General features: G+C 45.3%; 1 protein-coding gene across 2 annotated transcripts in view; it reads right to left on the reverse strand.

Moving 5' to 3' along the window:
* Positions 1–12,225, reverse strand: part of NPC1 (NPC intracellular cholesterol transporter 1) — a 64,126-nt gene extending 51,901 nt beyond the window's left edge. For both annotated transcript variants that reach the window (XM_035270749.3, XM_035270748.3), the window contains exon 1: positions 11,998–12,225. In XM_035270749.3, the coding sequence (XP_035126640.1) occupies positions 11,998–12,054 (57 nt within the window). In that variant the 5' untranslated portion in view covers positions 12,055–12,225. The remainder of the gene's footprint in view (positions 1–11,997) is intronic.
* Positions 12,226–12,484: the final 259 nt, after the last annotated feature.

Raw genomic sequence — 12,484 nt, forward strand, 5'->3', positions numbered from 1 at the left:
ATCTAGTATATGGCACCTTGCAATTATTTTTAAGAGCTTTATTAGAAGAGGCGGAGGACTCAAGATGGCGCTGTGAGAACAACCCAGGATTGGAGCTCTTCTCGTTGAATCCGCAAACGGTGAGTCAGAGCGGCATTTCCAGACTGATCTTTGTTGCCCACAGAACGGGGAAACTCCCAAGTATAAAAAAGACACGGGACGCCAGGCAGTAGGTCTGCCTGGCGAAGCCGGCAGCCGGGGCGGCGGTGGCCGGCCCTACCCAGCAATCCCCACAGGGCGCGCTTGTCCGGGTGCCCTGTTGAACCGGCAACCTGAGACTTGAGAGGGCTGGACTTGAGACTGAACGAGACTTGGACAATAGGCCAGCCCAGGGGATTGCAGGGATTGGGATACCCAGTGGGACGAACAAAACCGCGATTTCAAACTATCCCGAGCAGACGGTCCGAGACGCTCTGTGGGGGAGGGGCGTCCACCACTACCGAGGCAACCCGCCCCAACTGAGATACACGCCCACTGCTGACGCAGCCAGCCGTTGCCAAGGCAACCCGTCCCTACTGAGATACACGCCCACTGCTGACGCAGCCTGCCTTGCTGAGGCAACACGCTACAACGAAGAGACTCCACCGCAGGGCGTGGCGGAGACCACAGCAGAGCTGGCAGGAACAGCGCGAATCACACAACAGCAGGGCGGAGCCTCGGCAGCCAAACAGTGGCTAGTCTGCCTTCTAGCTGGGCAGGACACCTGATCGGACATCCAAAAATAAAGCCCAAACCCCTCAACACGGAGCATTTGAGAAAAAAAAAAAAAAAGGGGTTTTTAATGAGCTCTGTTGCAGCAGAATCAAACATAGCAGCCTAACAGCCCTGAATGAACAACAGAGTGCACAGCTCAGCAATTAAACCCCTATAAAGTACAAACTGTCTCCTCAAGCAGCTCCCTGACCCCTCTATATCCAAAAGACTGACATTAGGCAGGCAACATCCTGGGACAAAGAGAGCAGAAAAAGAAACTGGTAGCATCCCTCGCTGTGCCACAGCTGCTAGAGGTGCACCCCAGACAACCAGCATCTGGAGCGGACCCCAGCAGTCGTACAGCGAAGGGGCTAGACTGGTAGATGGAAAACCAAGCAACAGAAATACTTCATCATCAACATTCTGGGTGTCCACTCAGAGACCCAAACGAAAAGTCAGCAACTACGCAGACGACCAGCGGACAAATCCACAAAGATGAGGAGAAACCAGCGCAAAAAGGAGGAAAACACCCAAAACCAGAACACCTCGCCTCCTAGAAAGGACCAAAACTCCTCACCAGCAAGGGAGCAAAGCTGGACAGAGAATGACTGTGATGAAATGACGGAATTAGACTTCAGAAGATGGATAATGAGAAACTTTTGTGAGCTAAAAGATCATGTATTAAATCAATGCAAAGAAACTAAGAACCTTGAAAAAAGATTTGAAAAAAGATTCGAGGAAATGATAACAAGAATGGATACCTCAGAGAGGAATATGAATGAATTAAAGGAGCTGAAAAACACAATACGAGAACTTTGCGAAGCAAACACAAGTTTCAATAGCCGAATTGACCAAGCAGAAGAAAGAATATCTGAAGTCGAAGACCAACTCAATGAAATAAAACGAGAAACCAAGATCAGAGAAAAAAGCGCAAAAAGGAATGAACAAAGTCTCCAAGAAATGTGGGACTATGTGAAAAGACCTAACCTACGTTTGATAGGTGTACCAGAAGGGGACAAAGAGAATGAATCCAAGCTGGAAAATACTCTTCAGGACATCATCCAGGAAAATTTCCCCCACCTAGCAAGACAGGCCAACACTCAATTGCAGGAAATACAGAGAACACCACAAAGATATTCCACAAGAAGAGCAACCCCAAGGCACATAATCGTCAGATTCAACAGGGTTGAAATAAAGGAGAGAATACTAAGGGCAGCCAGAGAGAAAGGTCGGGTCACCCACAAAGGGAAGCCCATCAGACTCACAGCAGATCTCTCGGCAGAAACACTACAAGCCAGAAGAGAGTGGGGGCCAATATTCAACATTCTTAAAGAAAAGAACTTTCAACCCAGAATTTCATATCCAGCCAAACTGAGCTTCAGAAGTGAAGGAAGAATAAAATCCTTTGCGAACAAGCAAGTACTCAGAGATTTTGTCACCACCAGGCCTGCTTTACAAGAGCTCCTAAAAGAGGCACTACACATAGAAAGGATCAATCAGTACCATCCACACTGAATGCTAAAGAGCTTCAACATAATGAAGAATCTACAACAACTAACAGGCAAAACAGCCACTTAGCATCAAAATGGCAGTATCAAATTCACACATAACAATATTAACCCTAAATGTAAATGGTCTAAATGCACCAATCAAAAGACACAGACTGGCAAATTGGATAAAAATCCAAAACCCATCAGTGTGCTGTATCCAGGAAACCCATCTCACATGCAAGGATACACAAAGGCTCAAAATAAAGGAAGATTTACCAAGCTAATGGAAAGCAAAAAAAAGAAGGAGTTGCAATTCTCATCTCTGATAAAATAGACTTTAAAACAACAAAGATCAAAAGAGACAAAGAAGGCCATTACATAATGGTAAAAGGATCGATACAACAAGAAGAGCTAACGATCCTAAACATATATGGACCCAACACAGGAGCACCCAGATACATAAGGCAAGTTCTTAATGACTTACAGAAGGACTTAGACTCCCACACAATAATAGTGGGAGACTTTAACACTCCACTGTCAATACTAGACAGATCAACCAGACAGAAAATCAACAAGGATATCCAGGGCTTGAACTCAGACCTGGAGCAAGCAAATCTGGTGGACATTTACAGAACTCTCCACCCCAAATCCACAGAATACACATTCTTCTCAGCACCACATCACACCTACTCTAAAATTGACCACATAATTGGAAGTAAAGCACTGCTCAACAAATGCAAAACAACTGAAATCATAACAAACAGCCTCTCAGACCATAGTGCAATCAAGTTAGAACTCAGAATTCAGAAACCAACCCAGAACCGCACAGCTTCATGGAAACTGAACAACTGGCTCTTGAATGTTGACTGGGTAAACAACGAAATGAAGGCAGAAATAAAGAAGTTCTTCGAAACCAATGAGAACGAAGACACAACGTGCCAGAACCTCTGGGACACATTTAAAGCAGTCTCTAGAGGAAAGTATATAGCAATAAGTGCCCATATGAGGAGAATGGAGAGATCCAAAATTGACACCCTATCGTCAAAATTGAAAGAGCTAGAGGAGCAAGATCAAAAAAACTCAAAACCCAGCAGAAGACAAGAAATTACTAAGATCAGAGCTGAGCTGAAGGAGATTGAGACACGAAAAACCCTTCAAAAAATCAATAAATCCAAGAGCTGGTTTTTTGAAAAGATCAACAAAATAGACAGACCACTAGCCAGATTGATTAAAAAAAAGAGAGAGAACAACCAAATAGATGCAATAAAAAATGATAAAGGGGAAATCACCACAGATTCCACAGAAATTCAAACCATCATCAGAGAATATTACAAACAACTATATGCGCATAAACTAGTAAACCTGGAAGAAATGGATAAATTCCTGGACTCCTGTGTCCTCCCAAGCCTAAACCAGGAGGAAGCTGAAACTATGAGTAGACCAATAACAAGGTCTGAAGTCGAGGCAGCAATTAAGAGCCTACCTCACAAAAAAAGCGCAGGTCCAGACAGGTTCACAGCCGAATTCTACCAGACACACAAGGAGGAGCTAGTACCATTCCTTCTAAAACTATTTCAAACAATCCAAAAAGAGGGAAGCCTTCCCAGATCATTTTATGAGACCAACATCATCCTGATACCAAAACCCGGCAGAGACCCAACGAGAAAAGAAAACTTCAGGCCAATATCCATGATGAACATAGATGCAAAAATCTTCAATAAAATATTGGCAAGCCGATTGCAACAGCAAATCAAAAAACTTATTCATCATGATCAAGTAGGATTCATCCCGGGGATGCAAGGCTGGTTCAACATACGCAAGTCTATCAACGTAATTCACCACATAAACAGAACCAAAAACAAAAACCACATGATTATCTCAATTGACGCAGAGAAGGCATTTGACAAAATTCAACAGCCCTTTATGCTAAAAACCCTCAATAAACTCGGTATCGATGGAACGTATCTCAAAGTAATAAAAGCTATTTATGACAAACCAACAGCCAATATCATACTGAATGGGCAAAAACTGGAAGCATTCCCTTTGAAATCTGGCACTAGACAAGGATGCCCTCTCTCACCACTCCTATTCAATATAGTACTGGAAGTTCTAGCCAGAGCAATCAGGCAAGAAAAAGAAATAAAGGGTATTCAAATAGGAAAGGTGGAAGCCAAATTGTCTCTATTTGCAGACGACATGATAGTATACCTAGAAGACCCCATCGCCTCAGCCCAAAAACTCCTGAAACTGATAAACAACTTCAGCAAAGTCTCAGGATATAAAATCAATGTGCAAAAATCACAAGCATTCGTCTACACCAATAACAGACTTAAAGAAAGCCAAATCAAGAGCGAACTGCCATTCTCAATTGCTACAAAAAGAATAAAACACCTTGGAATACAACTGACAAGGAACGTAAGGGACCTCTTCAAGGAGAACTACAAACCACTGCTCAACGAAATCAGAGAGGACACAAACAGATGGAGAAACATTCTATGTTCATGGTTAGGAAGAATTAATATCGTTAAAATGGCTATACTGCCCAAAGTAATTTACAGAATCAACGCTATCCCCATCAAGCTACCATTGACTTTCTTCACAGAACTGGAAAAAACCACCATGAACTTCATATGGAACCAAAAGAGAGCCCGCATAGCCAAGTCAATTCTAAGCAAAAAGAACACAGCGGGGGGCATCACACTACTGGATTTCAAACTATACTACAAGGCTACAGTAATCAAAACAGCATGGTACTGGTACCAAAACAGAGATATAGACCAATGGAACAAAACAGAGGCACCGGAGGCAACACAACATACATACAACTATACAATCTTTGATAAACCTGACAAAAACAAGCAATGCGGCAAGGATTCCATGTTTAACAAATGGTATTGGGAAAACTGGCTAGCCATGTGAAGAAAGCAGAAACTGGACCCCTTCCTGACACCTTACACTAAAATTAACTCCAGATGGATTAAAGACTTAAACATAAGACCTGGCACCATAAAAACCCTAGAAGGAAATCTAGGCAAAACTATCCAGGACATAGGAGTAGGCAAGGACTTCATGAACAAAACACCAAAAGCATTGGCAACAAAAGCCAAAATAGACAAATGGGACCTAATGAAACTCCACAGCTTCTGCACGGCAAAAGAAACAGTCACTAGAGTGGATCGGCAACCAACAGAATGGGAAAAAATTTTCGCAGTCTACCCATCTGACAAAGGGCTGATATCCAGAATTTACAAACAACTCAAGCAGATTTACAGGAAAAAAACAAACAAGCCCATTCAAAAGTGGGCAAAGGATATGAACAGATACTTTACGAAAGAAGACATATATGAGGCCAACAATCATATGAAAAAATGCTCATCGTCACTGGTCATCAGAGAGATGCAAATCAAAACCACATTGAGATACCATCTCACGCCAGTTAGAATGGCGATCATTAAAAAATCTGGAGACAACAGATGCTGGAGAGGATGTGGAGAAAAAGGAACACTTTTACACTGTTGGTGGGAGTGTAAATTAGTTCAACCATTGTGGAAGACGGTGTGGCGATTCCTCAAGGCCTTAGAAATAGAAATTCCATTTGACCCAGCAATCCCATTACTGGGTATATATCCAAAAGACTATAAATCGTTCTACTATAAGGACACATGTACACGAATGTTCATTGCAGCACTGTTTACAATAGCAAAGACCTGGAATCAACCCAAATGCCCATTGATAATAGACTGGATTGGAAAAATGTGGCACATATACACCATGGAATATTATGCAGCAATCAGAAATGATGAGTTTGTGTCGTTTGTAGGGACATGGATGAATCTGGAGAACATCATCCTCAGCAAACTGACACAAGAACAGAAAATGAAACACCGCATATTCTCACTCATAGGTGGGTGATGAAAAATGAGAACACATGGACACAGAAAGGGGAGTACTAAACACTGGGGTCTATTGGGGGGAAAAGGGGAGGGCCAGTGGGAGGGGGAGGTGGGGAGGGATAGCCTGGGGAGAAATGCCAAATGTGGGTGAAGGGGAGAAGAAAAGCAAAGCACACTGCCATGTGTGTACCTACGCAACTGTCTCGCATGCTCTGCTCATGTACCCCAAAACCTATAATCAAATAAAAAATTTAAAAAAAAAAAAAAAAAAAGAGCTTTATTGAATAACTTACATACCATAAAATTCATCCTTTTCAAGTGCACAGTTCAATAGCTTTGGGGAACAATTAGGCAACTATCCCAGCTATTTTCTCTAGTTTTCCTCTTGTCCACCTGGTACATTAATTTATCCTCCAAAGCTCAGCTCAAAAATGGACTCTCCATAATACTTTATCTTTATTCTTATCTGAGCAGTTCTTACTGTATTACCATTTTTATGTATCCAGCCTTCCCCCATCAACTAAGAAGACAGTGAGAGTAATTATGAAAATTTACACAGCACTTAACAGTGTACAGATGGATTTTTCTTTTCTTACATTTTTTTGGACTAGTCAAGTGCAGTAGTCAGAAGGCAGAAGAGTAGAACAAGGAGTTTGATCTTTAACTGACTTTGATTAGTTGGTAACTCACTATCTTAGGACCAACCTAGACTGATTTTTTTTTTTTTTGAGACAGTCTCGCTCTCTCACCCAGGCTGGAGTGCAGTGGTGCAATCTTGGCTCATTGCAACCTCCACCTCCCAGGTTTGAGCAATTCCTGCCTCAGCCTCCCAAGTAGCTGGGACTATAGGCATGCGCCACCATGCCCTGCTACTTTTTGTATTTTTTGTTTTGTTTTTTTTTGACACGGAGTTTCGCTCTTGTTACCCAGGCTGGAGTGTAATGGCGCGATCTCGGCTCACCGCAACCTCTGCCTCCTGGGTTCAGGCAATTCTCCTGCCTCAGCCTCCTGAGTAGATGGGTTGTATTTTTAATAGAGATGGGGTTTCACCATATTGGTCAGGCTGATCTCAAACTCCTGACCTCGTGATCTGCCCACCTCGGCCTCCCAAAGTGCTGGATTACAGGCGTGAGCCACTGTGCCTGGCTAGACTGATTTTTTTCAAAGCGTTAATTCTTTTGATCTTTGCATTGTTTATTGTGTCCAGGGTGGCCAATTCGTATTTATAAAATTATTCTGAGTTCCTCTTGTGAACTAAGCAAGGGACAGTAATAAGAAGATCAATTTTATTTTATTTTTTTGAGATGGAGTCTTTCTCTGTCGCTCAGGCTGGGGTGCACTGGTGCAATCTCAGCTCCGCCTTCTGGGTTGAAGCTATTCTCCTGTCTCAGCCTCCTGAGTAGCTGGGATTACAGGTGCACACCACCATGCCCAGCTAATTTTTGTATTTGTAGTAGAGAAGGGGTTTTACCATGTTGGTCAGGCTGGTCTTGAACTCCTGACCTCGTGATCTGCCCTCCTTGGCCTCCCAAAGGGCTGGGATTACAGGCATGAGCTGCCATGCCCAGCCAAGATCAATTTAAAAGCTTCTCTCAAATTCTTCAAAAGAACACCTGCATCAGAGAGAGTTGGTTTTCTAAAGGTTTCATTGCCAAAGCAAATGTTCCAAAAGTTTGAAAGTGAGAGGCATAGTCCAGATGAAGAAAACCCTGGCTGGCCACAGCTGATCATCGCCATCACCTAGAAACAAACTGCAAATCCAATTTTGATAACCACTTGTCTTTAAGTCCTTCCCCAAAATCAATTTCAAGGCCCAATATCTTATGATTAAAAAGAGTCACCTCCCTCCTATATTTGAAGTGGAAAGAAAAAAAAAAGAGTCCCAGTCAGCCAAGCATGGTGGCCCACACCTGTAATCCCAGCACTTTGGGAGGCTGAGGTGGATGGTACCACTTGAGCTCAGGAGTTTAAGACCAGCCTGTGCAACCTGGCAAAACCCTGTCTCTACTAAAAATACAAAAACTTAGCCAAGCATGGTGGTGCATACCTATAGTCCTAGCTACTCTACTCGAGAGGCTGATGTGGGAGAATCACCTGAGCCTGGGAGGTCGAGACTACAGTGAGCTGAGATTGTGCCATTGTGCTCCAGCCTGGGCAACAAGAGTAAGACCTGGTCTGTGGGGGCGGGGAGGAGTCCCAGGCTAGCACAGTGGCTCATGCTTATAATCCCAGGACTCTGGGAGGCCAAGGTAGGAGGATCTCCAGCCCAGGAATTCAAGAACACCTTGGGCAACACCTCAAGACCCTGTGTCTACAAAAAATTTAAAAAGTCGGGCATGGTGACGTGCACCTGCAGTCCCAGCTACTTGGAAGGTTGAAGTGGGAGGATCACTTGAGCCCAGGGTCGATTTTGCAGTGAGCCACGATCACACCACTGCACTTCAGCCTGTGGGACAGTGAGAGACCCCGTTTAAAAAAAAAAAAAGTCTCAAGTCAAGTGTCTGGGACACATTTGTAAATGATACTGGAAAGCAATAGTTATTGCTCTCAAGGAGCCTGCAATCCGATAGTTTGATTAGAAAGTATTTGTCTTTCACAAGCATAGTTAATCCAATTTTACAGAGGAGGCTCAGTTGAGGCTCCAGAGGATAACTGCCTTACCCCAGATCACTCTTGGGAACAGAGAGAGTCAAGACCCTCACCAAGGCCTTTTAATGAGACAGCAAATGCTGTTGCAGCAGTTTCAACAAAGATGTAGAACTTCAGAAGGAAGGGGGAACAGAATAAGAATGTCATAGATAACATAGCATGTGAAATAGGGCCCTGGAGGATGGGCAAGATTTGCTGGCAAGCTGTTTAATTTGGCTGGAGAGCTGATGTCCTTCACAGAGTTGGAGGTCAAAGGGCAGAAAGGGGCACCTGAGATCAGATTAGAGCGGACTGATCTGGGCTTCCACTCCAGGTAATGTGCCATGCTTAGAATGCTGCATCCCTTTTAGGAGTGGAGGGTGAGGGTTACCCAGGAAAGAGAGAGCACACTGTCTTCATCACCAGAGTGATTTCTTTGTTCTGGGTAAGGGAACAAACACTGGAGGAATACAAAGGCCTATTCAGCAAGTCCTTTTCCCTCTGCCCACTGGCTCAAATACAAAAAATCTCATTTTCCCCTTGATTACTTATGTTAGTAAAATTCTGATCACAGCATCAATCAAAGAGTGGAAGAGATAGGGAAAGATTTTCCATAGTCATTCCAATTTCAGATGGTTGTTCTCAATCACTCCCAGGTCAAAAGATTAACCATTCCCAATCTTCTCAGGAAAAACCATTTTAATGCTTAATTTCTACTCAGGCTTCACTATGTTCCAAGTCCCTCAAGTTAAAGCTTATCAAAATTACAGCCAGGGCCGGGTGGTGGCTCACGCCTGTAATCTCAGCACTTTGGGAGGCTGAAGTGGGTAGATCACCTGAGGTTGGGAGTTCAAGACCAGCCTGACCAACCTGGTGAAACCCTGTCTCTACTAAAAATACACAAATTAGCTGGGTGTAGTAGTGGGCGTCTGTAATCCCAGTTACTTGGGAGGCTGAGGCAGGAGAAATGCTTGAACCCAGGAGGCAGGAGTTGTAGTGAGCCAAGATTGTGATGCTGCACTCCAGCCTGGATGACAGAGCAAGACAACAACAAAAAACAAGCAACAACAAAAAAATTTTAGCCAGGAGAAGTATAGTCAATGTCTCAAAACTGCATACATTTTTTCTTGGGTGACTACAGGGTTTAAAAACAAGGCAGTCTAGTAAGGTTATTTCATCATCTGTACATATTGAACATCAAGAAAAGCAAAAATCCCCCCAAAATCTATTTCAGACCTTACATAGGACTACTAGTCTATAATTCCATGATAGAACTCTACTAATGCTCCAACTGAAGTCAGATGAGCTGCTATCACTGGTATGAATTTTAAAAGCAGACACTCTCTCTCCCAATCTGTTTGGCTTCAAGGCTCCACCCCAATCTGCTCAGGTGTACTGACAGCTTTCAGACATGAGAAAGTTAATATTTGAAATAATAATACAATTATTTCCAGTTAAGGTTTACAGACCTTGAAAAGGCTTCCAGACATTTTTTTGCAAGAGACAACAAACCTCTGACCTATCCCAAATGTCGCAGAAGAGGCACTCACTGGCCATCAGCCTTGGATACTTAACTTGAGATGAAAATATTTGAAAGATAAAGCTACCTAATAATGTGAAGCCTGGCTGGGTGAGGTGGCTCACACCTGTAATCCCCCACACAAGGTGGGCGGATCGCTTGAGGTCAAGAGCTTGAGACCAGCCTGGCCAACATGGCGAAACCTCATCTCTATGGAAAACACAAAAATTAACCGGGCAGGGTGGTCAGCGCCTGTAATCCTAGCTACTTGGAAGGCTGAAGCACCAGAATCGCTTGAACCCAGGAGGTGGAGATTCAGTAAACCGAGATTGCATCACTACACTCCAGCCTGGGCAACAGAGACTGTCTCCAAAAAAAAAAAAAAGTGAAGCCTGCTTATTTAAGGTCCTGATCTAAAACTCCAGGCAGGGCCAGGAGTGGTGCTCACAATAAACCCAGTGCTTTCAGAGGCCAAGGTGGAAGGACTGCTTGAGGCCAGGAGTTCAAGGCTTCAGTGAGCTATGATGGCGACACTGCCCCCATGCCTGGGCAACAAAGCAAGAACCTGTCTCTAAAATAAATAAATTTTTAAAAACTCAAAGGAAACAGAAAAGCTATGTTTCTCTAAGGCACACAATGGTTATTCTTTCTTTCCTTTTTTTTTTTTTTGGAGACAGGGTCTTGCTCTGTTACCCAGGCTGGAGTACACTGGCATGATCCCAGCTCACAGCAAACTCAAACTCAACAATTAAAGAACACCAAAATGTTTTTAAGACGGGGTTTCGCCATGTTGCCCAGGCTAGTCTCAAACTCGGGCTCAAAGGATCCTCCCTCCGTGCCACTGCCCTTCTCCTGGTTCTTAGTCTAGTACTGGATCAACATCACCTATCCCCTTCTGAGAACTACACAGAAGTCGAAGGAGAGTGTTTTCTAGTCCACGGAACCCCCTCTCCCCTGATTCACTACTTCCTATTGTGGTCACGCCTATGTGAGGGGCGTTAATAAGCACTCATTCTGATTTGGTTTAATGAGAGCCACAGTGTGACACTGCCCCACTCCAGTTTTAAAAGAGGAAACTACAGACACAAATAGGCGCTCTTTCCCAAAGCCCAAGGAGTCAGCAGGACACCGAGTTCCAGGCCCTATCCTATCGCTGGCTAATAGAGACAAGGGGAAATTCAATACCATCCTGTGAGCCTGTCTTGAGGTGTAAAAAGGAGTTGCTGAAAAGTAACGTGCCCTCTTTAGAAGAGCAAGCCTGACTTACGTCAAGTGCTCAAGGCAGTTTCACTGGGTGCCTGAGGAAGTTTGTGTCTCTTAAGCCTCTGCTTCCACCTCCACCCTCAGGTGAATGAGAAGAGGAAATAAAGTGGTTGGAGCTCCCAAATTTGAGAGTTCGTGCGCATGTAGCAGAATTTTTTCAAAAGCAAGTATGTCCCTATCCCACCCTACCCACTTTCCTCCCTCCTCCTGGTGCCACATCTACACTGAGAAATTAGGTAACCACAGATAAGTTCACAACAGGTCAAGCAGCCCCCACCGTCACCCTCTCCCAGACCACAGGAAAGAGAGCGTGGCCAGCAGAAACAGGACAAATGAGGGACCTCTGAGCTCTCCATCGCTAGACCAATTTCCTCAGGCCCGGAGCCTGAGCCGCCGCTGGGCCCGCCGCCCTCCCCGGCTCTCGGCCCCACCACGTCCCCACAGGGCGTCCCGGTGGCCGGCGACCGCTCACCTGCGCCCGACACAGTAGCAGCAGGAGGAGGCCGAGGCCCAGGCCGCGCGCACTCATGCTGAGGCCGCGAGAGGCTGCGGACACCGGCGGCGTTCGGCTGGCTGGGCTCCCCGGCGGCCGCTCTACTTCCCCGGGCTGTTTCAGCACCCCGCGCCGGAGGAGCGGAGGAGCGGAGGAGCAGGAGCAGGCGCGGACAGCGACAGCAGGCTGCGCGCGCAGATCAGGAAGGAAGAAGGCGTCGCCGGCTTCGCCCCTTCTGGGAGGTGCCGCTGCAGGGCCCTACTAGGGGGCGGGGCCACACCCGCCGCGCCCCCGACGCTGCGCTTCTCCTCAGCCCTTGCGGCCTCCAGGCGCCACGCGCGGGGCTTTTGGAGTCTGGCTCGGGCCGGGAGAATATCTGTGGAGTTGTGCCAACAGTTTCTGTCCGTGATGCTTTCCCTTTTCGTCTCTGGGTTGGAGGGGGCAGGCGAGGTTTCAGCGAAGGGTA

Source organism: Callithrix jacchus, chromosome 13 (assembly GCF_049354715.1).
Source record: "Callithrix jacchus isolate 240 chromosome 13, calJac240_pri, whole genome shotgun sequence".
In the NCBI taxonomy this organism is placed as follows: Eukaryota; Metazoa; Chordata; class Mammalia; order Primates; family Cebidae; genus Callithrix; species Callithrix jacchus.